This window comes from Corvus hawaiiensis, chromosome 26, assembly GCF_020740725.1.
Source record: "Corvus hawaiiensis isolate bCorHaw1 chromosome 26, bCorHaw1.pri.cur, whole genome shotgun sequence".
Lineage (NCBI taxonomy): Eukaryota > Metazoa > Chordata > Aves > Passeriformes > Corvidae > Corvus > Corvus hawaiiensis.
Window position 1 is genome coordinate 39,895,678 of NC_063238.1, and position 23,144 is coordinate 39,918,821.

The 23,144-nt window shown below is 38.2% G+C and overlaps 1 protein-coding gene across 9 annotated transcripts in view; it reads right to left on the reverse strand.

Moving 5' to 3' along the window:
• FAM135B (family with sequence similarity 135 member B) overlaps positions 1-23,144 on the reverse strand; it is a 272,998-nt gene that overhangs the window by 25,871 nt on the left and 223,983 nt on the right. For all 9 annotated transcript variants that reach the window (XM_048286585.1, XM_048286583.1, XM_048286591.1 and 6 more), the window contains 2 exons: positions 2,844-2,997; positions 166-215 (listed from right to left, as the gene is read on the reverse strand). In XM_048286585.1, coding sequence (XP_048142542.1) covers positions 166-215; positions 2,844-2,997 — 204 coding nt within the window. The remainder of the gene's footprint in view (positions 1-165; positions 216-2,843; positions 2,998-23,144) is intronic.

Consider the following 23,144-nt stretch of genomic DNA (forward strand, 5'->3'; position numbering starts at 1 on the left):
CCAATCAAAGTTATGTGAAATAGTTGGTGGAAGAGAAACAGTCAACAAACTTTCTGACGGCACCAAATTCCCTTTTTCCCTGCTCTGATACATGACTGGGCTGTCTCAGAGCACTTGAAAAATAGACTTGAAAAACATATGGGCAGGTTCTGATGAAGGAAATACCTGCAGCTCCATACAAAGCTGGGATAATGTCTCTTCCACAGATAGCTCCTCTGGGGAAAAAACACAAAGAAAGACATCAGGTTTGAGAACAGTGGATGTGAAATATTAATGCTCTGCTGTTTATTCATGAGAGAAATTGGTAATTTGGTATCCTTGCCTGACAGACAAGTTTCTGTTTGGGTATGGGCACTTTGCAATCCACTTTGCACTGGTGCAGGTGCAACTTCTGCTTATGCAACCTGGACCACTAAACCAGTAGAAGCTGTTGTTTTTGTGGCGACAAAGAAAACATAATTTGGCTTTTTGTTTACTCTCTTTTACTAAAAGTTTGATTTTTAGCCTCTGGTATTTATGGCCAACTGTAGAACTGAATACAGAGTCTGAGCAAATGATGTCCAAGGAATAGTTGTCCCTGTTGTGCTGTGTAACAGTTGTCCCTGCGGACTGTGTAACAACATCAAATCCTGGCTAGTAAAAGATTGGGCATCTCTGTACTGCCCTGTGATGTTGGAATTACCTCACCACTGTGAGCAGCAGGGTTTTGAAGTGTTCCTGAGACAACCCAGCACAGGGACACCCCACATTAAATGCACCGCAGACTATCAGGCAAAGGAGGACATTGATCAACTCTCCAACTTTGGCAGCTCGATTTTGCAATGCGGATTTTTCTAATGGTGTCCATAAAGAAACAAAGCATGAACAAAGCAGAATAACTCACAGAACAATCCCCTTCCAAATCCCCAAATGTCCCTTCTCAGATAGCACTAATAAATGGGAAAGGATAGACCAAGTGCCTTGAAAGGATGCAATCTTAGCTGGTAAAATTTGAGAAATAACCATTCCCACTTCTAATGTCTAAAGTAAGCTACTTTTTTTTTAAATATAGTACTCAGGGAGCTAGAAAAAAACCAAGAATTAAGGAAATGTGCAGAGATTTATATTCTTGGATTTATCTTAACCTTCTGTAAAAACTTATGAGATTAATATGACCAATATAAATGGTACAACTGAATGAGTCATTTACATTTTTCCCCTGGTCAGTGGAGAAATATAGCAAGTACAAGGTGTAGTTTATGCCATGCCAAATTAGAAAGCACTACCTGTGTCAAATAACATATTTTTAAATGGGGATGTTTCACCCTAATGAACGTAAGGCACAGATATAAAAATTTGATTTATATTTGTCTTACTGCGTGAATCTTACACCCCATAATTTTACTGAGTTTTGCAACAGATGTCAGAAGATCAGCCTTAAAACCAAATCTTTAGTAGATTTTCAGACTCTGAATAAAATGATGCAAATAGTACTCTGCTGAAGACGCTAAAAAGGGTATTTGCATTTAGCAAATTTTCATGCATTACAAGAAGTACATTTGCAAATGAAGTGCCTGCTTCAGTACCAGTGTTCCTTTCAATACCAGACAAATGGTGTTTAGAACATCAGTATGTGCTCTGGGGTGGTCCTGCAGTTGTGGTGACTCCATGCATAACTCCGCTATCTCACAACCTATAACCCTGTCTGGGCGAGCCATAAATCATCTATTATCTATACCTGTTAACCAAGATCCATAAAGCAGTTTTGTTGCATGTTCTAGTCTGTCTCAGAGCTCGTAAACTGCAAATTAAAATGTTGGTTTTTGGTTTTTTTCTCTTGTAGTTGGATTGAATAACACAGGGTATCACTTACCTATGACTTTTAGACTGTCTTGAAGGGAAATAGATGTTGGGGAACAAGACATGAAGTGGCAAACAGGATCTATCAAGTCCATGAGTGAAGCACAATGCATTGTGTTTGATAGTTCTTATATACAAGAACTATACTGGAAAATTTTACTCCCTTTTAAAACCTGCTGGCCAATGCAATCAACACTCCTAATGTAATTATCTCTGCAACATAACAAAACTGATAACTTCAAAACCTGCACACCACAGAAATACAAAGACACAATGTGAAATGTGAAATTATGAGCCACATTCCTTTAATTCGAAGAAACAGGTGAGAAAGCAGGATTTAGTCAGGAATGAGTCTCATTTTCATAGGTCCTCATGCTCTCATTACATAGATTACTAAACACAAATTACAGAGCTCCATCCTGCAAATCCAGCCAGCCTGCACTTGCACATTAAACCCGACAGGCCTGACCAGCCAAAAAAACCTTCTGCCAAAAAACCAGAAAATCTATTAAAAAATTGAATTAGAAAGGAAATCAGAATAATTTTGAAGAGCAAGTTGTAATTGGCAGGGGAGAAATATATTGCAAGTTACAAAGAAACCCATTTGCATCACCGTTCAGATTTTTCTTTTCAATTATAAAAAAACGTTTGCTCAAGAGAAAAAAATATATTAAGAGTCTTTCCAAGAGTTCATGGCCATTCAGAACTGGAAGTTACAATTTTCAAAATGCAGCTGAGGCCAAAAATCACTGAAAGGGAAGTATTCTGAGAAATGTATCAAAATATTTTATCCATCTACACATCAGGCCACATCCTATAAAAGGATTCACATAAGCTGAGGAGTCAGTCATCTTTAACAGCATGCAAAAATAAACACTAATCAGACAACACAGCTGAAAATCCCTTGAAGTCTCTGAACAGACCAAGAATTTTGGTACTAAAGTGTGTGTTTAAAAATGCAGCACTCTAAAATATTCAATGATTTTAAATGTCTTTTCACTTACCCAGCTTCAGCTGTGGTAAATCAGGAATCTCATTCATTATGAGGGTGTAGTATGTGTGAAGACCCCTTTGAGCATTCAAGAGCAGAAGACAGAGATCCTTATGCCACTTGTATGCATGTTGCATGCAGTTTTCAGATGGGACATAAAAGCTGCCCTGTGTAGCAAAAGTGTCAAGAAAATAAAGTACAGAAATTAAAATTCATGGTCTCCATTTGTGCAACAGGTTTTCACAAAAACCCAGTTGTGGACAGTCTCCACCCAGATGTGGATTCATGTCTTTTTACAAGAGTATATTGTGATAGGACAAGGGGTAATGGCTTTAAACTAAAACAATGTAGGTTTACACACAATATTAGGAACAAAATTTTTTACTGTGAGGGTGGTGAGGTCCTGGCACAGGTTTTCCAGAGAAGCTGTGGCTGCCCCATCCCTGGGAGTGTTCAGTGCCAGGTTGGATGGGGCCTGGACTAACCTGGTCTAGTGGAAGGTGTCTCTGCCCATGGCAAGGGATTTGAACTAGATGGTATTTCAGGTCCCTTCCAACCCAAGCCATTCTGTGATTCTTCAATTCTAATCAAGCAGATGGCACCAAAGAGATTTTAACCATCCCAATCTCCCAGCCACCCAACTAGCTAGATGTGTAATCCAACAGTATCTCATTCTACATGTTCATTTTGCCCAAACCATAACAAAACCATTAGGTCTCAGCAAGGCTGTCACATGCAAAGACCCTCAGACCAAACAATCCAACAGAGTAATCTATCTCTGTCCATCCCACATGTCCCACCATGGAGCCAATGTCTCTCCCCACAACACAGAGAGTGCTGTGCAAAATACACCCTCTCAGCTGGAGGGGAGGGGTGGAAAGACCTATAAAGATGGCTACATTCACTTTCCTTTTCCCTCCTTATCACCTCCTGCAAAGGTGATAGCTTGATAGTACCATGGTATGCTTTGCTATCCATATTAGTGAACAAATGTAGATGGCATTGCTATCCCATCAACAAATATGAGCCACTCTGTACTCCAGGATCAATGTCTGTGCTAGTATATCTCTTGTGGGAGAATGTAACAGGACAGATCACAGCACGTTTACTACAAATATTTCTCAAACAACACTTTTACACTTAGAATGCAAGCTGAGTTTTCACTAGGGTACCATAAATCAGAAATTCCCACTTTTGTCAAAAGATGCTTGTATAAATTACTGATACTTGAAAGCTACACTGCTTAGGTTTAAAATGGAACTACTTATTAATCCCTGGGTTTGTGAAACATGGACAATTTGCAACTTAGTACACTGCTTATCACTCCTGGGATAAGAATACAATTCCTACAGGCCAGCCAGGTGCTGACTGCCTTTCTGGACGGTCCCAAAAGCTATGCATCTCCAGGAGCAACAGAGAAGAACCAACCACACACCAGTGCATCTCCTGTGTTTTTCTCCCTTTGACTTCCCTAAAACCTGTATTTCACAACTCTTGGCCTGAGCCAGGATGTTTCCCTCAGCTTCTCATGCAAATCTTCAAGAAGTTAACTAGAATTCTGTGGTAGGCACAAAAGGAAATGCTCTCCAGACCTGCAGAAAAACAGCTGATGATAATTGACAGAGTTGGCTGTTCTTCAAAGGTTTCAAAATCTCCAGCCTCAGCATGAATATTTTTTACTCTCACCATGGCCAAAACAAAAAAGGGAGCATAAAGAAATGCTGCTCAAAACAATAGAAAATTGGAGGTGGATTGATGTACAATGTCATGAAAATATGCCCTCCTTTATTATCCAATGCTGATTACTTTTTTTAGGTAAAAATTATTCTGGCATTTAAATGCTACACTGATGAGCAGAAGGAAGAAAGTGAGTTAATTTCATAGTTTATATGAATGCTATAACATGGTGTTGTGCATGACTACACTTTAATAGGTCTATTTTCAGCCATTCCTTGGCATAGATTATAGCATAAACTTAAAAAGTAACAGGAAAATGCACCTGCAAGTGGGTTCAAAACTTGTGTGAATTAAAGGCATTCAAAATATTACTCAATTAGTCCAGTGTTAAATTCTTTAGCGTTTGTTTCCTATCTTATGGTGCTTTTTAAAATTTGTCCTCAGCTGATTTACACTGGACAATTGTACATGTTCTACACTGTAGACACAGAATTAGGAGCACTGAGTACAACCACAACAGGCAAGAAAAATTTTCTCTAGCATTTCTCTCCATTGCAATGTAAACTTTCTTCAAATTACTGTAAGATATGGATGGTGTACCTGTGTGAATAGAGAGCTGAAAACATTGCTCCAAGCTCTCTTTCCTCTTCCTGTTCCAGCTCTCTGGGAAGAGTGTCTGTGCCAAAGAAAGGTGCTGTGCTTTGAGAATGCCATTGCATGAGAGGAACCACGCTGCACAGACCAGGTTGTGCTGTGCAGGAGTAAGAGGGCATATCACTAAGCATTTTGATGAAATTCTATTAAATGGCGACTGGCTTTTAAACCCTGTTGTTTAGTGGGAACATCCATCCCAATTTGAAAAATCTTTTTGTCGAGGTGGAAAGTGAGTGTGACAGAAAAAAGGCGACATGCTCCAAATTTCTGGTTCTTCAGTGACTTAAAGACATTACTGCTCTCACAGGACTGCCTCTTCTGAAAGTTGTCACACACATACACATGTACATATCTCTGGATACAGAGCAGGACATTACAGAGATTATTAAACCCACCTCAGGGACAGTTTAAACTAATGTGAACTAAGGTCTGTGCATCTTCATCTGCAGGGACCCCAGCAGGGCAGGCATCTGTCAGATGATGCCATTATAAACTGCTGCAGCTAAATCAGCTTATCCATCACTGCTCAGTAAGCTGAGAAATGTCAAGAAATGTTGTCCTTTGGGATGGTCTAAAAATTGCAGACCTTTCACATTTGCTATTTTAATTTCCTCTTCTGTGCAATTATTCAGGTGTTCCCCTATTTCCTTGTCAATAGCCTGAAACGGGGACTCAGACTACAATACCAACAAATCAAGTTTGGTAACAAATGTCACGTGCTGCTCTAAGGGAAAACACTGCTGTAAAAACAACACTCAGGAGAAACAGTGGCTCTGACCCATTAAGCAACTATAAAGTGCTCAGCTTTCCAGGTTTCTCAACTCAGGATGATAGATATTGGTTTGCTTCTGGTTAAGACAAAACTCTCATTAAACCAAAAAATGATACTGAAGTTGACAATCCCACCTTTCACAAAGCCTGATGGCTGCTCTGGGCTTGTAATATCCATTGTAAAAGTACATGTTGGTTTCCTTTGTAAAGATTCTCGTGACCTGTTGAGCTAATTCATTTGGCCTACTGTTATTTTAATTTCATTAGTTAGTAGGTAGACAGATTCTTCTATGCTGGTTGTAAAACGCATCTGCAGATTTCTTTTTCCAAGACCCCTTTTGTCTGTAATGGTAGACTGCATCTCTAGCTTTTGCCCTTTTCTATTTCTGAAAATTTTGGTAGGACATGAATGCCTGACAAATCTCACTTCAAGGCTTAAGACCTAAAAGTACTCTGATAGTAAAGATGGATGACAGCACAGAAGCTAGTAGTACTGACACAAAAGAATTTCTTCCATTGTGCCAACATCATTAAAGGGAAATAGGTCAAAAAGTCAATACATTGGAAAAAAAGGCATTCCAGAGACTCATCCAATACAGGATGGAAATTTGCCTTAGCCCTCCTTTTGTTATGAATGTATTCATACAAATATTTTGCATTTTTTAAGCAGTAGTCAAGTTAGGTTCTACCTGAGCTTTTGCTGTTCTAATTTTCTCCCTGAATAACCTCACAACACCCTTGTAGTCCTCCTGAGTTTCCTATAACTTCTTCCAAAGGTCATAAACTCTCTCCAGCTAAAGAGCTCTGAAGGTTTTTTCTCACAAAGAATCCTGGGCATATAGGCCTAATTTCTCCATTTCCCTGTTTACTGTGATCACCATCGATCACAGTCATAGAATGGATTGGATTGGAAGAGACCTTAAAGGTAATCTATTTCCAAATCCCCAGCAATGGGTAGGGAGACCTCACACTAGATGATCACATAAAGAAAAACCTAGACAATTGAAAGATAAAAACTACTTCCTAGTGTTTTGGAAATGTAAAAGCTTCAGTTCACTTTGATCATGATGTGCAAAGCTGGACCCCAACACTAGACCATCACTGACCCTTTTCCATCTATCCTCTAAGCTGGTCTTCTGCTAGATTTACCCAGACAAGTAAAATAGCCTTCAATATCAACAACCCTAAACAAACTAAACACTCCTGGAAATATCCCTGCTGAATACATTTAAGTAAATCAGCCTTTTAAATTAATGGGTTACTTGTGCAATGCTCTTATCAGTCAACAGATTCCTCCTATAATTAGACTGTACTGCTTTATAAATGTACTTTTCCTTTATAACAAGAGAAAGGAAAATTACTTGCAAAAAGCAAACATCTTCATCAAATAAGGTTCACGTCAATTCATTATTCAAACGCAGAGAACAATTTGTGGATATTCACTTCCAGTGTACTACATCTGTCTAATATCAAAAGGTACCAACTGAATTTTATGCTTTGTAATGTACAGTTAAGTAGCTTGTATTTGTTTTGTATTAAAGCAATTTCATGAACTATGTTAACTATGTTCAACAGTAGCACTAACAGTTGGTAAATGAAATCATGTTTAATCTAACTCTTAACACATTTCACAATTCAGATTCGAATTGCTTGTCAGGAATTTCAATATACAAAAAAGCCATTTCTGTGTAAACAGACAAGTTTTGCAGTCTCCAAATATTTCCCAGTAGCAGAGAGAGCTACCCTACTTTACCTGCTTCTGGGAAAGATCTAGAGAACTGCTTGAAACTGAGGGATAAATCTCAGCATCCCAAGATAAATGCAGTTTCTGAGTCCACAGCATCTGCCCATTTGCCTGCAAGCCCATTTTGATTACCTAAGATGAAAATTTTATTCTGGCTTCAAAATCAAGGACCAAGGCTTTACTCTCTACTTTGGATGCTGTTTTCTAAGATAGGAGATTTCCTGTTATTTGGTGGTTGGAAATTAAATTACAGTTATGTCGTGAGCTAAAACTTTAGTGTTTCCACTTCATTAGTGAAAGTGCTTGAGCAGTGATGGGAGCAGGACAAGTTTTTACTCCATTTTCTGAAACTGGTTGCATGTCAGAAATTATTTTTGTCTTAAAGAGGTTATCATGTAAATATGTTAAAATGAACACTCAGAGAAAACTGAAGAGGAAAAGAATATCTTTTGAGCCATTCTTATGACAGAAATTATATTAAAGAGAAAAAAATAATCTAGATTATTTAAAATGAAAAACTTTTAATGATGATATTTCATGAGGAAAACAACAACCAATCAACAAAAAACCAAAACAAAACAAAGCAAAAATTCTGCATTTGGGTTGACTAAGAATATTTTTTTATAAATATATATGGTGTATATATATATAACAAATTTATACACATGTAATCATTGTAGAGGTTTAGACTGGATATTAATAAAGATTTCTTCATGGAAAGGGTTGTCAAGCATGGGAACAGGTTGCCCAGGAAAGTGGTGGAATCACTGTCCCTGGGCAAGTGTTCAAAATTCCTGTAGATGTTGCACTTGAGGACATGAGTTAATGATGAAAGTGATGGTGGTGCTGAGCTGACAGCTGGACTTGATAATCTTAAAGGTTTTTTCCACCCCTAACGATTCTATATGTGTGTATATGTATATGTCTATTTACATCTCCATTCAGCTATGAAAAAATGCCAAACCCAAACAACTCCCCCTCATTAATTCATTCATCAATACAAACATTTTCTAAATCCCTGTGCCAGGCAGTGAAAAATTATCAGAAAATCTAAAAAAACCCCTGTAGTTTAAAGACATGGAAGCCCACAGTTGCCAAACTGTGGATGCCATTCTGTGGTGACACTGTTTCTTCCCAGCCCAGTTTTGGAATTTGGAATATTTTTATTATTTTTATTTTTATTAAGCAACTACAGACTACATATAACAGACGTGATACACAAATCTTGGTCCTATCTGGCAGAAAATCTGTTCATCTCTGTTCTTCATCTGTCAACAGCAGATATGTGAACACAGAACGTTCTTGAGGGTAGGTGACACCCACATAAACCAGCTCCTGTAAACCTCTTTCCTCTAACATTCACTAACAGGAAGACAGCATGCTTATGGGAGGAACAGTTATGGACAACTAGGAAAATTAATATTTTCCATTTTAAAAAGTAAAACCAAGGACCAAACATTTAAGATAAATAGATGTATATAACTAGGATGCACTTGAATGTATATATTCTATCAACTTATTAAATTGCATAGAAAAGGAGAGCCTGTATTGATTTACTAGTCTGTATTTGCTATGATGGTTCATTATCCAAAGCTCTAAAATAAAAGTAAAATCATTATAATATATTTAAATTCTATTTCAGTGACACTAATAACACTAATCCAAAGCTTCAATAAAGGACAATAATTAGAAAGGCATTGACAATATATAGAACTATTTATGTTATGCCTCTCACTAAATCTGTTATGTAAGAAAATGTAGGTTGGTATTTCATAAATACAATTTGACATTTATATTACCTCTAAAAGTTAGAGCTATTTTGTCAAAACTCCTGGGATAAAAGAGCAGTAGGAAAAATATTTGACATTGCAGTCAGATTTAGTGACAGGTTCAGTGATAATTTACACTTTGTAGAAAATTAGCAGTTTGGAAGTTTTTTACTTGATACCCTTAAAAAATAGGTACCATCAGGCCTGAAAAAGAGCATTCTTTGAACAGGTAGAAGAGAATTCTCCTGGTCAGCTCTAATGATTATTGTTTCAATACTATAAGTTACTGTTCTAAATGCAGGCTGTAGGTTTATTACTTACAATTGGCCAAGGAAGAAGTGGCCAGGAGAGTATTTTTCAGGAAAATTACCATCTAAAAATACAATTCTAGTAAAGCAAAAATGTTTCACAGATTACACTGATTTCCCTTAAAGTTATTCTAGGAGAAAAAACACTGACCATGTTCCAAATGTCTCATACTGACCTGCCTAGAAGAAAAAAAGATTTTTCATTTAAAAAAAAATTTCTGGCTTTTTTCTTATTTTCTTTTTCATCAAGATAAAGTTCATATAGCAATATATTGTAGAATTTAAAGGTTGAAAAGAAACCCCAAAATACTTTCTTTCATGCACAGATGATTTGGTTTCTTGTGGGGTTTTTTCCAGATTTTTCCTTTAGGGTACATTACACATTTTTTTAATTTCTATGCAATTGTTTGAAGCCTATTTCCCTCATCACTTTAAAAACTGAACCTAGTGACTGGAGGTTATGTTACATCCTATGTATAATCACAAGTGTCTGCAATCACAATGGTTCTTCATATAAAAGCACAAATAGGGTATTCTATTGAAGTTTTTGAAAAATTCTGATTATGATAAATAAGAAGGCAAAAAAATCCTTTTTCTCCCCCTGATCTCTAGGGTTATACATCACTATACAGAAAATTAAAGCTGTAAAAACATTGCTTTAGCAGTAAATTAAGCACTGGGGAAAATGTCTCATGAAAGTCAGAGCAGTGTCTGACACGAGGCATCCTTCTTCCAAGATGAGCACTGAATCATCTGGCACAAGAAAAGTTGTATGAATCATGTGTCATAGAATCATAGAATCTTTTGATTTAGAAGAGACCCATCAGGATTATTGAATACAATTCCTAGTCCTCAACTGCTTCTCATGTATCTTCCCCCCTAGACCCTTCACTACCTTCATAGACCTTCACAATTTTCATAACCCTTCTTTGGACACTCTGCAATAGCCTTATATCTTTCTCACCTTGTGGCACCCAACACTTCCCCCAGAACCTGAGGTGAGGCCACTCCAGTGCAGAGCAGGGCAGGACACCCTCCCTTGCCCAGCTGGTGATGCTGTGCCTGATGCCCCCAGGACAGGGTTGGCCCTCCTGGCTGCCAGGGCACTGCTGACTCCTATTCAACTTGCCATTGACCAGGACCCCCACGTCCCTTCCCAGAGCTGCTTTCCAGCCTCTCATTCCCCAGTCTGTCCCTACATCCAGAGCTGCCCCATCCCAGGTGGAAAATCTGGCATTTGCCCTTGTTAATCTCCATACAGTTGGTTATTGCCCATCTCTGATTTCTTGAGGTCTCTCTGCAGGGCCTCCCTGCCCTCAAGGGAGTCAACAGCTCCTCTCAATTTAGTGTCATCAACAAATTTACTTAGTATTCCTTTGAGCTTTGCATTCCAGCTGTTAATAAAGATGCTGAAGAGAATTGGGACAAGGATGGAGCCCTGCAGAATCCCGCTATTTGCATTGCCAGCCTGATGTCACCCTATTCACTACAATCCTTTGGGCGTGCTTTTCTTTCCCTCTGGTACATCTATGTCTGAAAATGACATGTTAGACCATATCTTCAAATTGTTATTACTAAGAGTCTGTGTAGGGAACATTCACAAAGGACACTGAGATATCCTTTGGCTAAGAGATGGTACAGCAACATTGAATAATTACAATTTTATGGGGAAAAAAAACCCAAAATACTTGAGAATAATTTTTTATGCAAAAAAAGGGGGGCAGATTAGATACATAGATTTATATAAATATCTTCCTATCTATCTAAAGCTGGTCTTTATATGTAATTTTAAATTAAACATTTATTAATACATACACACTTATGGTGCAAATTCTGATCTCCTAAACAAAAATAACACAGTGGAGACATCAAAAAGTTCCTTAATACATTGTCCTTTCTGATTACAGGGAGTCCATGCTGCCTACTCACAGATAAGGAAAGCAAATCCACTCCTGTTTCTGTGATCAAACAAGGACCCCTGAGCTGAAGAGCTGCCTTGTTATTACTCATCACTGCAGGCAGCAGCATAAAACCAGTCAGTTTTTAGAAGAACACTTGTTAACATCTTTTTGTCTCTCCCACCTGTATGTACACACACATATAAAAAAAGGTAGACCTTGTTCAATGATATTAACACAACTGTGCCACTACAATTGGCATTCAGGACATCAGAAAATGTCAAAAATGTTTTGATACAACTTTTATGCCTAGCAACACAGAAGGATGTGTTCAGCTGTGGCTCTGGCTGGGGTGGAGATGGTTTTATGCTATGTAATCCTACAGGTTAGAAGGTGGCAGAGTATTTCTCTTTATATCAATGCTGTATACTGTCTGATATTAGGTATATGAATAAATAGCTAAATAATTAAAAAAAGAAAATTCCCGGGATTTTATAGAACATTATTGGCTTTGTTTACAAAAATGTGCAGTGAATTACATAGGGATTAATGATCAAACTCTAATAAATGTCCTAGTTTGCTTACAAAAGAATGGTGAGATTAGTGTCTAGCAAATCTCTTATATTTAGATCATAAACATGTCCATCTCAGCTCATCACCCTGGTCTCCCTTCATAGCACACAGAGAGAAACAGGAATTTTTGGAGCACAGTTCATCCCCTCTACTTCAGATCTTGATGTTATAGAATTACAGAATCGTTTGAGTTTAAAGCGACCTTAAAGGTCATTCCGTTCCAAACCCCTGCCACACCTTCCACTGGACTAGGCTGCCCAGGGCCTCAACCAACCTCCTCTTGAACACTTCCAGGATTGAGACATCCACAGCTTCTCTAGGCAGCCTGTTCCAGTGCCTCATGACTCTCACAGGAACCAACGTCTTCCTAATATTCAATATAAATCTACCCTCCTTCACTTAAAACCATTCCCCCTTGTCCTATCACTTCATGCCCTTGCAGAAAGTCCCTCTTCTGCATTCTTATAATGCACTATTCCCAAGAAATTCTTCTTGCTTTCCACAGATTTTGTATGAAGGAAAATTAAACTAGAAGCTCAGATGTAGAAAATTCAGAGATGGGCAGAGAAGTTCCACCCCAGTGCTTATTAAAAAATATATATATAAAATAATATTTCACACAGTTTTGAACAGAGAAAAATAAATGTGGAGCATCCTGAATTCAAATAGGTATTTTCTTCCTTCAGAGAGGAGAAATGTTTCAGATATGATGATCTGGATTCTTCAATCAGCAGTAATTGCTGACTCCAAGAAGCTGACAATCAGTCCCAGAGCATGTATTTTTGGGTCTAATGTGAACTTGGAAATCCTCTTAGGGAAAAAATAGGAGCTGAAGGAACCTGAGATAGAAGTGGTGTGCAGGGATGTGAAGGCCTCATCTTGTCCTTACAAGAGAGAATGGCCACAGCTGACACATGAGCCAGCTGAAGGTACTTTGCCAATGCATGTGGGCTGGTTTGGCCCTAACAAACAAATTAAACTCAGTTCTCTTGCAGGTTCCATTTCTCTCATGGTGTTTGGCAGAATATGCTATTAAACACAGTGAACTTCTATCACACTGCCATGTACCAAACTACTCGGCTCTGTGTTGCCCTCTGAAGCACAGACCCGAAGCAAATGGTCACTCTGACATGCTCTTCATTTAATAAAAGCAACAACGACTGCAGTTTCCTATTTAGAAATGCCAGGGTCTATTATGTACTGACAGTCACTGCCAGAAAGAAAGTGACTTCAGGCTTGGATCTCTGTTCACGTATGAAAAGAGCTACAGGAATAATTGATTTTGCAGTTCAGTGCCCAAATGGGGAAAAACGGAACATGTTAAGTCAGCTTAAGAAGTATTTCCTTCTTCAAAGTGAAATGAAACACCCTTCTTTTGGCTTTTCTCCTTTTTTTTTCCAAGACCTTTTTCTTAGCAATTACAAGCTATCTAGTCATTGTGACTTCATATTTCAAGACTTGTCACTTAAGCACCACAACAAACCTTTTACAACCTCTTAATGAGCTACAGATACAAATTAAATCATACCTTAAACTCACCTGTACACTGCAAAGTTAGACAAATTGCCATGTGCTGAGTCATGTTACATAGCACAGGATGCCATAGCAATTACTTAATGTGGGGAACAGTAAGGAGTAGGATGCAGAGAGGATGTTCATATGGAAAACATATTCCAACCTATTATAGTATATGCCTATTTCAGTTTCTCACAGAGGTGGTGGACTGAACTCAGCAGCCACACCACTCCTTCCTGTCTCTGACCACAGTGTTTTGGGTTTCTCTCTTGCTAGGAAAATGGCATTTCAGTGGGCTACAATATACAGGAGGAGAACCAGGCTGACACTGCATTCTCTACACATCGGTAAGATTCTAGAAATAAGCCAAGTCTCACTGTAATTGTTCCACTGATATTCCACATGGGCTTTCTGAAATTTGGGTTCTTTTTTACCTTTCCAAAATGTTGACAGGAACTGCCTCAAAATTGAATATCAAAGTGATCAAATATTTGATGGGTTCTTTTTCTAAGGTACAATATTATCACTGGAATCAGACAGGTTAGGGTTATCCTGACTCATATCCTGCCCCTAAGCACAGGATTTAGTGAACAGTCTCATTAATGAAATGTCCCTATGGCGGCCAATCTCGCTCTGTTTATGCAGCAGGTCATGAAAATGAAAACTTATCTGGGGCTACTTGAAATTTCCCAACAAACTGTGCTTGAGTTGTGTGAAGACCTTGAGACAACAGCACACAAAGCTGCCATTTTAAGCCAAAAATCAAACCACTTGACATCCTGCTACTCTCTTAAAATAAAATTTAAGATAAAATTTTCTCAGCTACAAATATGTCCATGTATGGAGGAAGAATTGTTTACTTCAAACACTGAAGCACCATTTGTGCAGAAAGAAAGAATCAAAGGCAAAGACAGAGATCCTCCTGTCCAAAGAAAGGAATAAAAAAAGAACCAGACGCAAGAAAAGTGCAGAAGGGATACTAAAGAGATGATAAAAAGTAAGTCTCACTTAAATGAGGTCGAATTCCTCATTTTCTGTTCACATTTTGTAGAAAAGACCTTTATGAGTTAGATGCTGCCACAAGCAAAATCTGGGGACCACTATTCATGCATCATAGAAATACAATAAAAAAATAGGATATGTTTCCTTTTCTGGGAAAACCTAAAATTCAAAGAGGCCATGTACATTAAAAAAAGTCTATTTGACTACATTCCACATCAATCTGACAGGCTGAGCCTTTGCTTTTATCAACACTCACTGGTATTATTTGTGGGGAACATACATCTATTGTCTTGCAGCATGGCATGGTGCCATCAAGAAACCAAGAACTGTGAATTATTTTAATAACAAGGGTATAGACATGAGCTCCTTGGGATTTTTGATACTCCTGCCTATTAGCAGGATGTTTATGAATTGCACTGTTTGCTTTCCAGGCTACTACAGCAGGTGGCCAAGATCACTGAATCTTGTCATTTTGCTATCCCTGGCTTGGCTTCTGAAATTATAGGTAAGATCTAAAAATATGTTCCTAGTGGATTATTTTGATTCTTGATCACAGAGCATCTCACAGGAGGGAAGAGATAACGGTGCCAACCATGCCCACTGAAATCAATTTATTGAGAGCTTTGCCCAGAATTCACTGTTGAAATGTCTATAATCAGAGAAGTTGCTGCATGTTGATTAATTACCTTTGTCTTCACAAAAAAATGGAGATAAAATATAAAACAATCTCAACACTATTTCTGATCTTTTCCTCATCTTGGCAAATTTAAACATTAGCAACAATGTCAAACAATGGCTAAAGAGGAAATATTTAACTGTCTTTTGACAGTGACAAATTACTTTAACCTTTATGAGCTCATTTTTTAAGCAGTTTGACATTTCGTTACCAAGGCAGAGTTCTGATTTTATTGTTTCCTTCAGTCTGTTACACAGCCACAAGTGTTACCAAGTAGGTTCCTATGATTCATATGCAAGTGAAAAGAAATCATGTCCCTATTGACAGGACTGTTATTTTTTATTATTATTTGTAAATGCTCCTGTGTATCCCAGACTTTCTACTTGGTTCGTGATTGACTTCTCATTTTTCCCCAGAGAGGTGAGTAAAAGATTTTGACTTGTATAGTCTTTGTCAAACCAGATCAGAAGAGAAATCCAACAAGTCTTGTGTTTTGCAGGCAATCACAGTCAAGTATTTGATACTCATGGAGGAGACAGGTAAACAAAGAGAGCAAAATAAAAGCCTAAGCCCTGACAGCTTCAGAAACTGAATGCCTTCAAGCAAAGTCTTCTTCAAATTACCCAAATATTGGTTTATATCACAGCCCTCACAGTTCCCATCCTTTCAGAACAAGGACTGCAGGAATTGTCAGTGCTGTCATTTTGCACGATTGTGTCAAATCCTACAAAGTTCACAGAAGCGCCTTCCAGCAACGTGTTATCCCAGCTCTCTCGTGGTCTACAGAAATGGGGAGAAAACGAATCCTTTTATTGGGTCCAAATGTGCTATTTTTCAGGTTACCTGAATTTTGTCCGTTATTGTTTTGTGAAAAATAATCAACAGAAAATCTGTCTCAATAATATATTCCAAGGTCTGTTGTAAAACCAAGTCAAATCAATTTCCATTACTTCCCTACTTATTTTGCTGAAGATAATTCTGCGGCTCAGAAAGTCCCACCACTCAGGTAATCGAAGTGACCCAATGAGATCCATTAGATTTTTCTTTTAGAAATGTTTCAAAACCTGTTTTTAATCAGTATTATTTTATTTCAACCCCAGAATCACTCCCAGAAAAATAATTTACAGCTGGGCTTAAAGGTACCCTCCTTCTTGCAAAAAATTGGTCTGCACAAAAATTGCTCCTCTTTGGCCCAGGTGCTGTAATGCTGGATTGGTTTGTTTGATGTGGGGGATGTGGCTTCTATGCCTTTTGCTGCCAGGAAACAGCGCAATGTCTAATCCTGTGATTATGCCACATTCCTGAAGTCTTCACTTATGACACTCTCAGGCAATGAATCATTTATAGGTCTTTCACATGCATGCAAACATACATCAAATGGAAAAGCCAATGATAAAATAATATACAGTCCTTTTTATCACTGCAGAAATCCACAGTTTCTGTTCTAACACTGAGACTGAAATAATGGCTAATAAGAATATTTCCTGGGTATGTTACTTTAAGCAATTACATTGATATGTTATAATTTAGTGCAACAAAATAGGGAACTTCTGAATAGCTGGAACTGTATAAATTTGCATAACTATTACATCTTCACAGGTTCATTTTCACAGCCCCATAGATACCTCCTGTATTATGCATAGCACATATACCAGCCCTCAAGTAATTTACACTCAAAGACAATAAAATTTCATGAGCTCTGGGTAGCTTACCATTTATTCTGCAGGCCATAATTTTATGGTTTTAAATAAAATACTTCTAATGAGTTCAGTAGCAGAGAAAGAGACTGATTGACAGCTCTGGAGAGTTGAACTGTATTTGTTTACAAAAGAAACACAATATCTAGAGCAGATCCAGAGCTTTACCGCCTACATGAACATTATTTAACATTGCCTTGGGGGTGCCCCGCTGTCCTGTTCAGCCTTTCACCCCTGCTTCTCATCAGCCAACTCTGTCTGCCAATGCCAGGAAGACCTAATTCCAGCAGAGACATTGCAGATTGCATCTAGGCCTAACGAAAACCTGAGAGATGGCAGTTTTGCCTTGGGTCATCAAAGAGTAGATATATGGTGCCTTCAACAAACTTTATGGTTTTATCCAGCCCTTGGAAAGAGTTTGGGAATATTTTGGGAGACTTTATAGCAGCCTTTCAATAGTTAAGGACAACTTATAAGAAAAGAAATATGGGGACAGACTTTTCAGCAGGGCCTGTTGAGATAGGACAAGAGGTAACGGTTTAAAACTAAAAGAGGGTAGATTCAGACTAGATATAAGGGTGACATTTTTTGTGATGAGGGTGCTGAGATGCTGGGCCAGATTGCCCTGAGACCTGGTAAATGAACCATTCCTGGAAACACTCAAGGCCAGGTTTGACAGGGCTCTGAGTAACCTGATGTTGTTGATGGTGTCCCTGCTCATTGCAGGGGGTTTGGACTAGATGTTTAAAGGTTCTTCCAATCCAAACCATTCTATGAGTCTCTGAAGAAGATAAAGAAGAAAAGTGATGGGAAGAGGCTTATCTGACTTGGCCTTATCTGATTTGCTAGCAACCAGACGCAAAAGACCAACAATACTGCAGCTCCTTCACATTTCATGACACACCCAGCTAACCTGGGATCATGCAGTGACTGAGTGCACAGATATTAACAATACATCAGACCCTATTTGAATACCATACTGTGAAGCTGGGAACAGTAGAGTAAAATACTATTGTAAAACTAGGCTGACTAGAAGCTTGATTTCTCAAGGTTTATGCCAGTCAAAGAAGTAGTGTAAGCTCATTTGCCTCTGACTGTGTCTGGCTTACCCTAAATCAGTCTTTAGATCTATATTCTCACCCAAGTATGTGTAATTGCACATATGTGTAACTGCATGAATATTCACACACTTTTCCTGGTTATGCAAAGAGCTTCCTTGAAGCATTACCCAATTTTGATCCAAATATCTTTTTTTTCTGGCACTCATCACAACACTTGAATATAGATTCTGGATATGTGATTAAGTCATGTCATCTTCAGAAGAAGTTATTCTTGTCCTGAAGAGCTTCTAAAAGTATTCTCATTTTGCCATAAAGCTACAAAAAAGTGCTTTGTTGGCAAAACTTTTGTCTAATGCTATTGACCTCTGTCTGGCAATGCTTTTGCAAATTATAACACACTGACCCATCTCTTTCTCTTAGTCTACTCTTTTCTGATTGTCAGACTGCTGAATCTTGTCTGATCCTTGGAGAAAATACGAGACCATTTGAGTGGGGTCAGTTGGTTTTGCACAAACTGATATTGCTGGGGCTGCACTTCTAAGTGTTCCTCCCTAGCACTGCACCAAGACTTTTAATTCTTATCAGCTGTGAAGCTGTTTCTTGGGTCATTACGACTGACAGGATAGCTGTGAACAGATGTGTAGGCTTCTTCTGTCACTTGGAGATTTGTTTCCACAAAACAAGTGGAAACAAAGTAGTTGGAAAAAGAGGGAATCTTTATTTCTCATTCCCCAGTCTCTGAGCTGCTGTCTGGGACACTTGCCAGTAGCAAAGGGTTGGCTTTCAGATGATGGATCTCAACTCTGCTGTTGTTGGCATCTCCACTCGTGCTGGAAAGGCCGTCAGCTCAGAAGCTGTGAGAGTTGATTTGGTCTCCCTTCAGGAACTCTCATCATCAGTCAGTGGGAATTATTGTTCCTTAGGAGCTAAGCATTAGTGTTCCTAAGGGATATGAACATGGTTTTTAAGCAAAGTATCAGTGGAAAAAAAACTAAGAAAGAAAAAGCGAATCATAAAGTGTTCTTTCAAAAGGTAAAGAGCAGCCAAGTCCAATTCCTGAAGTGAGGAGTAAAAAGTCTGTTCCTGCTGCTCCTGCACTTAACTACAGGGAACAGAGAAAAAAAGAAAAAGGTATCATCCAAGCCCCTTCCTCTAAAATTATTGAAAAATCAATGCTGAAATCTCCAGAAAGGAAAACCTTGAATTGAAAGAATGTCAGCCAAGTGAATGACTGTACAAACCACATAAATGGATTCAGACAAAGTGAGAAATTACGGTGAGGGAAGCCAAATAAATTCTTCAGTATATAACTGTAATAGTAGTTGTGAAAGAGAAATAAATCCTCCATGCTTAGTCTGCCTTTTACCACACTACTCACAACTCTCTAAATTAGCCATAATAAAAATTCTTTCAGTTATATAAGTCTAGGAGAGATTAGGAAAAAGAATGCAGCAATCTGATTCTTTCCAATACATAAACAATGCAGAAAGACAGCAAAAAAAAATGTATGAAAAGAGTAACTTCCTATTCAAATTCTATTGCTTAACAAAAGGAATAAATTATCAGTCCAATATGAGCAATTCCCAAGGATTTTCTCCATAACAAGTCTCCATCACCCTCCTGTCTGGAGTCTCACAAGAATCTCCAGTTATTTTCATAACATTTGCATTGAAGATCCATAGCAAAAACATTGCAAGGCTTTTTCACCACCATATTTCAGGGCCTAAACCCAAATTAATCTCAGCTTTGAACTCTATAAAAATTCAGATCATTGCTTTGCTATACTCTGCATATGTCACATCAAAAAGTTAGAACCACAGAAAAGAAATATTCCAGTGATTAAGGAAACCAGTTACTGTCACAGTATTAGTTACATGTTTTCTGCTACAGCTAGGAAATCATTTTGTTCTTTCTAGAGATCAGCCATTTATCTTCAGGCAACCAAAGATTAAAGACTTCATCAGTAATTATAACAAATGGTACCCTGAACATACTGATTAAAGATACTTGTCACTGTACCTTATAAAGAGCAGTATATCAGCTCTCTTCCTATTTCAGAATAATTATGTGTTGGACATCTGCTGGAGTCCCAGTCACGGCTAATCATCATTTGCACCAGCAAGACACCCAAGGAATCTTTTAAAACCACCCATTACAACACATGCTTACACACAGAAGAAGTCTTTGCCATTACACACTCACACCGGAGCAGAGAAGTCCGAGATGAAAACTAAAGGCATTTCCATGTAAAATTAACAATTCCAGATGAAATTCTGATGTAAACGACACTTCTGCAGTCTGGATTAGCTACATTGAACAATTATAAGTAAAAGCTATTTAAATACTGGGATTTTTTAAAAATGGGTTTAAAAAACATAAATAATATGTATCACCTGTCTTAGAACCACAGAATCATATTACACATTACAATTCCCACAATGGAGCCTACGTGGGCTCTTCTCTGATGCACAATCACCACAGAATCAAAGGATATTCTGAGATGGAAGGGACCCACAAGGATCATCAAGTTGAACTTTTAAGTGAATGGCCTGTACAGGGATCAAACCCACAACCTTGGGGTTATTAGCCCCATGCTCCAATGAACTGAGATGATCCAGGGTCCTCCTACTTCAAGAGCTGAAAAGGTTAACTATTTGGCCAAAGAACCATAACTATAGAGAAGAAAAGAAGACTAAACCACAGATGACTGCTATGAGACATAAAAATGTGGGTTTGAATAATGTTTGGGTGCCAGGCTAGAACAGCCTGGCTTTTGCATATGTTGCTGAAAAGATGAAAATATTAGCAAACTGTCTGTGGAAAAGAACTCTTAGCATCAACAAAATTTTATTTGAATAACACTCCTGGTTCTTGTGTTATGCCAGGCATAAACCTCATGTCTTTTGAGATTGCTACATCAATGCTAGATAAAAGAAGAACACTTCTCATCAAACACCAGTGCCTTATTAATGAGAAATCATATGATTAATCAATCTGATTACTTAGAAGTCAATTTATCTGTAGTGCAACTGCTAGCCAAATGAAAATAAGATTACTGTGAGTACAGTTTATTAATAATCCTCAGTATGTCATTGATTCAACTTGATTATAACACAGCAGGCATGTGATGCACAATATTACAAAGACATTAAGCCAGCCTGACAACAGTGGATACAGAGGAGGTTTATGCTACTGGATAAGGCACAGAAATCCTGAAGTGTAAGTGACCATTCAATTTTCAGATCTGCAAGGAATATATTATTTTATTTTATTTTATTTTATTTTATTTTATTTTATATAAATAAAGCTGCTGAAGCTTTCCAGTATCCAGCTCTTAGGGCTGTTGAGATCACCTGAAAGAGTCAGTGTGGAGTTGAGATACAGGCCTTGTACATCCCAAACAAACCCTTGAATTTCTTCACATAGAAAAGCAATTTAGCAGACACAAAGGGGAATTCAGGGTCCCTGAAGGGAAACCAGTCACACACAGCTCATGAGGCTGTTTCATCCCACTGGGATCTCCCAAGACTGCAGTAGATATGATCCTATTTTGAACACATCTACTGTGATATATATTCCCTATAGGTTATGGGCTAAAGAGAACTTGAGGAAGTCCTAGCACTTCTTATTATTTAGTAGATTTTATTATTCTGTAGATTATTCTCTTCTAGTTTGTTGACCACAAAATTTTGTTCCTTCATATTTATCTGGCCTTTTGTTCCTTCATATTTATCTTTTATTTTTACACAAAAAATATCTTCTTTCAATAATAAATATCTTTGTTGTCTTAATTGTGCTTGAAAGGAAAAGTGCAGTATAGATAGAGAGAAAATATTAGAGAGTGAAGAAGGAGGAAAGAAGAAAGGGAAGATCTCTGCTAGGTAGAGGAATGGGAAGAGACAGGAAAACTTTAAAAAACCCCAAACAAACAAGGTTTAAATAGGATTAATTATTATAACTACTCTGCTAAGCCAGGAGATGAGGAAAGTGTCAGTGATGTCCAGAAGCCACTTGGGGAGATTTAGGGAAAATGCACATGTACAATCCAAAGCTGCTGGCATTTAATTAGTCTCCACAGTGAGAAGTCAGAAGTGCAGAACGAGAAGCCTTCAGGATGTGTCATTAAGCACTGGCACCTCAGCAACCCAAACACAGAAGATTAGGTCAGGAAGTGGAAAGAAGAGCTGATTGATGCAGACTATCTTTAGAAATTAAGGCAGTCAATTGTTTTTCAGTAAGGAAAAAGCAAACCAGTGACATAAACTGGATGAGCACTTCCACAGTCAACTTGTGGGCCTAAAAAGAGCATTAACTCTCTGATGCATCCAAGTTCTATCAGGAAAAAAGAGGGGAAATGGGAAGCATTATCTATATATGATATATCAAGGTAGGAGTCTTCTACTTTGTATTCAAGAGATGTCTGGAAAACGTAACTTGGTAGTTTTATCATCATATTTCAGCACAATTCTGGCTTTTCTTGGGGTTTAAGACTACTGTAAATCCAGCCACTACTCTACTGTGTTCAAATCTTTTCTGAACCATGTACGGTTCAGAAAAGGACTGACCTTTGTTGGCCATCAGGTGCCCACCAAGCCACTCCCCTTCTTCAATAACACAGAAAAATACAACAAGAAGCTCAAGAGGCAAGGCAAGGACAGGGAGATCACTTACCAACTGTCATGGACAAAACAGATTCTACTCGGGGAAATTAGTATAATTTATTACCAATTAAATAGAGTAGAATGAGATATAAGAACAAATCTAAAGCCATTTCCTCCCAGGCACAGCCACCTGCTCTGGCATGTGGCTCTCCAGGGCTTTGTCACCAGGGTCTTTATCACAGGCTGAAGGGAAATCTGCTCTGGCACCTGGAGCACCTCTTTTCTTCCTGTTTCACTGACTTTGGTGCCTGAATAGTTGTTTGTTTCCCATTTTCTCACTCACAGCTGCTGGACAGTTGTTTTTATTT